Source organism: Babylonia areolata, chromosome 21 (assembly GCF_041734735.1).
Source record: "Babylonia areolata isolate BAREFJ2019XMU chromosome 21, ASM4173473v1, whole genome shotgun sequence".
Taxonomy (NCBI): Eukaryota; Metazoa; Mollusca; class Gastropoda; order Neogastropoda; family Buccinidae; genus Babylonia; species Babylonia areolata.
This window is the reverse complement of record NC_134896.1, coordinates 36,181,809-36,186,808: the sequence shown is the minus strand read 5'-3', so window position 1 is coordinate 36,186,808 and position 5,000 is coordinate 36,181,809. Positions and strand designations below refer to the sequence as shown.

At 44.9% G+C, this 5,000-nt stretch overlaps 1 protein-coding gene across 1 annotated transcript in view; it reads right to left on the bottom strand.

Moving 5' to 3' along the window:
- The window catches only part of LOC143296612 (myosin-VIIa-like), a 220,551-nt gene that overhangs the window by 116,366 nt on the left and 99,185 nt on the right, over window positions 1–5,000 (bottom strand). The window contains exon 8 of the mRNA XM_076608641.1: window positions 2,693–2,842. Coding sequence (XP_076464756.1) covers window positions 2,693–2,842 — 150 coding nt within the window. The remainder of the gene's footprint in view (window positions 1–2,692; window positions 2,843–5,000) is intronic.

The following is a 5,000-nucleotide window of genomic DNA, read 5'->3' as shown; positions in this document are numbered from 1 at the left end:
ACCGACCAGTTACGAAATTGTAGCACCAGCAAAAGATATCACGTTATGAGCCTAAAATAAACACAGAGAGAGAGAGAGAGAGGGGGGGGGGGGACAAAAACACAACCACAGAGAGGAAACTGTAGAGGTCCAAGACAGGCGTACCTTCCTGATGAAGACAGAACCCTGAAGGGGGGGGGGGGAGGAACAAAAAAAAAAAACCTAGTCCGAGATAGACAGACATAAAGACAAAAAGTAAAGTAAAATTCCGCAAGCCGAATCCAAGGGACGTACTCGGACACAAGATAAATCAATTTTTCGTGTTCATCGGTGCCCGTACAACAACCTCCCCTGGACAAAAGTCCCCCAACATTTCCACCCGGACAAGAGATCGTCCAAGCTGTGCTGCGGGCAGAAAAGCTTCCTCAGAGGTCCTGTTTACACTCTTGACCAAGAAAAAAGAGCGTGTAATTCTCAGTGTTTACCATTACGTGCTAGTTCTCTGGAAGTAGACATGGTTCTATAAGCGTTTTTCGTGTCCCTTTCTTCTTCTTCAATCGTTCAAAAATCTGTATTCATTCTTAGGAGCGAATGGTATGCATTCGTGTGACCGATGGGCGTGTAGGTGATTCAATTTGAGTTTGTATCATTCAGGATTTGGCGTTTTGTACGTATCATTCTTATTATTCTGTTTTTCTTTCTTGTTTTTTTTTTTTTAACTAACATGATGGTTATCATTATCATCAACATCGTCATCAACTGCTGCATCATCATCATTAACATCATTATCATCACAATCAGTCCATAACGTGGAACGACCGCGACTATCACTAATACCAACGAAAACACGCTTCCCTCCTTCAATCCCAATGGGCATCCACGAACTTGCACGTTATCACAAGACAGTCTCGGTGTGTATTCCTCTCCTATTTCTGGCACAAGACTGGCACCAAAATGGGCATGATCCAGAATTAACCTGTGCAAGAAGAGCCAGTCCCTGAACGACTGAATCGCGGACAATGGACAGAGAAGAGGGTAGACTGAAGATCCAAGAGAGCTCTTGTCCTCCCCCCCTCCCCCAACACCAACGCCTCCTCCCAGCAGCTTTTGTCCTCGATTGGATCAGTCTTCCGTTTTCCTCCCCGTTAAACAGCTAAATTGGTACATGGAAGGAAGGAGCGGAGAAGCGATGGGGAGGGGAGGGAAGAGGGGTGTGTGTGTGGGCGGGAGTGGCGGGGGGGGGGGGGGGGGAGCAGGAGTGGTGAGTGCTGTTCTGAGAATCATGAGCCCCATGGGAATGCGACTCTGTGTGTGTGTGTGTGTGTGTGTGTGTGTCTGTGTCTGTGTGCAGTGGACAATATGTGCGCCCTTTAATAAAAACAACAATATTTTCATCCCCTGAACTCGGAGTTGAAAGCTATGTTGGTGTTAGTTTACACATCAGTGTGATGGCGAGTGGGTGGTAGAGGCCAATTCTCTCCCAAAGAAAAGAAGAAAGACAAAGAGGGTGGGGAAAGAGTGGGAGATGAGAACAAAACGACGGAAGAACGACCGTGAACGCACAGTGACGTTTACAGAGCCACACAGACAAACCTCTAGAGAGACGGAAGAGATATACAGACAGAAAAGCAACAACAACCGGCGAACAGACAGACAGACAGGAAGCGGGCGGAAAGAGCGGGAGAGAGAGAAACGCTTCAACGCTGACTGCCATTTTGTCACACCGGAAAGACGGTAAAGGGGGGGGGGGGGGGGGGTTACGTAAGATTAAGTGTGGAGAGAGAGAGACAATTTTAGGGGTTGTGTTGTCCTCGCTGGGTGGAGAAGTTCTTTACGTTACACACACACACACACACACACACACACACACACACACATATATATATATATATATATATATATATATATATGATACATACGTGGACACAGGGTATAAATCAACCCCTCTCTCTCTCTCTCTCTCTCTCTCTCTCTCTCTCTCTCTCTCTCTCAAATATTAGGAAAACCCTTATCGAACCAGCGCAGCTTTTCGGCGGATGTTTAAGAAGAGGTCTATCGATGAGAGATAAACAGACTAGCAGACACACAGAAAGTGGAGAAGAGAAAAATCCACTTCGACAGGGAAAAAAATAATAAAACTGCACGCAGGAAAAAAATACAAAAAATGTAGTGTAGCGACGCGCTCTCCCTGGGGAGAGCAGCCCGATTTTCACACAGAGAAATCTGTTGTGATAAAAAGAAAAGCAAATACAAATAAGTAAGGGCCCACACATACGCACGCACGCGCGCACACGCGCGCACACACACACACACACACACACACACACACACACACACACACACACACACACACACACACACCCCCTCCAATCTCAGTCTTCAATTTTGTTGTTGTTATTGTTATCTTTAATTCTTGTTTTTAACTTTTTATATTTGACGGATTATTTGATTCCTTTTAAGGCATGACCTGTTTTAATTGTCCTCTCTTACCTATGTTTAAAAATGATATGTGTATGTGGAAGTGTTTGAGTGAATGCTTTTAGTGCTATTGTAAAGCGCATCGAGCTTCAAGAGTATGCGCTATAGCAAGACATATTAATGAATAAATAAATAATTAAATCACCCCCACCACCACCGCACACACACACACACACACACACACACACACACACACACACACACACACACACACACACACACTAGGTAGACTCACATCGAAGTTCTCGAAGCCGAAGATGTCGAGGATGCCGATGAAGCGCGTCTGGTGCTGCCCCGGGTTGGTGCACTTGTTGATGGCGTCCACCAGCCAGGCGAACGTCCGCGAGTACAGGGCCTTGGCCATGGCGTGACGGTTCTCAGAGGCCTGCACACGAGAGTCAGTCAATCAGTCAGTTTACTTGGGTCAGTAGGTAGGCAAATAAGCAGATAATTAATCATCTTTTTTTTTATCGTGGCCGAGGCCTGCACACAACAGTCAGTCAATCAGTGAGCTCACTAGGGTCAGTAGACAGGCAGATAAGTAGTTCATTATAGAACAGAATAGAAAGTTTTGCTTTAGTAACCGAGTTACGAAGTATGGAACCTACTGCCAATCCATTTAAAACAAGCACCGTCAACTCACTCATTCAAGAATCAACTGGACAATTCTACAGAATTCTTAACTATTTTAGAGAGTTTGATGAATTCATAAATAAAATGTAAATGAAGCGTCGAAACTTGAATAAAGTCTATAAACTGAATGTGTTATGAGATCAAAGAAGGGACTGTTTATAAGCTTCAAAACTTCTTGTTTTTTCCCCTTACCTGCTACTGCTACTACTAATACGAAGTGTACCGGAGTCACAAGGAATATTCAGGGGGATAGTACATAAAAAGGCACAAACATAAATCGAAAATCACACAAAATCACAGACACAATAGAATTTTGGACTCATAATGTGCATATCAATATAAGAACTTGTGCATGCACACTCACACGCACGCGCGCGCGCGCTCACACACACACACACACACACACACACACACAACGTTGATACCAGGGAAGAAGACAAGAATGACTGCAGGATTCTTCAAAGACAAAAAACTAAAGTTATAAAAACCTTTTGGGTGGTAGTTGAATCCTCTTTGTTTTGACACGACGTTTCGGACCATAGGCCCGTTGTCAAGTGATGAGAAGAGGACAGTGTGAATAGGAAAGCCTATGTGAGGAAAGGGTGATGACATCTCACTACTTTCTGTTTTGATGGGCCATGCACACTAAACACTTGCTGATCACCATTCAGTGCCATACGTACTCACACACACATACATGCACGCACACACACACACACGCACGCACGCACGCACGCACGTGCGTGAGATCCCCTACACCTGACGGAGAGAGAGACAGACAGACAGAGACAGAGAGACAGACAGAGGGGGACGGGGGGGGGGGGGAGCAAGAGGCAGACAGACAGAGGTGAGAGAAAAAGACAGAGGAACGGACGGTAAGCGAGACAGAGAGAAGGACAGAAGAAGAAGGAGAATGACAGAGAGAGGGATACAGACAGACAGACACAGTCAGACAGACACAGAGACAGAGAAACGGACGGTAAGCCAGACAGACAGGACAGAAGAAGAAGAGAGACAGACAGACAGACAGAGATATAGGTGAGAGACAGGGAGCAGGGGGAGGGAGGGGGGGCGAGGAAAGGGGGTGGGAGTAAGGAGGCGATCGATATGCTTTCCTGTTTTCCATCGACCGAACAGCAGAGTTTCACCATTCTGCTAATAACGTCATTTTTACGACGGCTGGTATGCATATTACGAAATGTGATATGCACACATTAGGAAAATATGCACTCAGCGATGAACAGCAGGATCCGCTATATTCCATCGTACGTTTTCCCCACTATGATCCACCCCTCCATTCCCTTGTAGCCTGTCAACTCGTAGGCAGCTAGCTCCAAGCCAGCCCTGCTTGCCATGTGTTTCCTAACCCACTGTTTATAATATGTATATCATCATCATCGTCGTCATCATGATTATTAATTATTATTATTATTATCATTAATATCATCATCATGATCATTAATTATTATCATTACTATTATCATCATTAATATCATCACCATCATCATTATAACCACTATCATTACACCACGGAAAACGAGAGTAAGGCTGCCTACAATGCTGGGTAAAAACGGTCATACATGTAAAAGCCCATTCGTAAATAGGGGTGAACATGGGAGTTGCAGCCCCCGAACGCAGAATTATCATCATCATTATTGTTGTTGTTGTTGTTGTTGTTGTTATCATCTTCGTAATATTCATTATCAGCATCATTATCTTTTCTTCTTTTTTTTAACATAAGATAAAAAATAAAAAAAAGGTTTCTGTTTGCTCCCCGACACACCGTTGACAGCGTGCCTTCATCCCACTCCCCTCACCACCGCCCCTACACAACACTACCACCCACCATCACCTACCCCCCACACACACCCTATCCCCAAACCCAAGGAAAGAGGGCGTTGCAAAGAAAA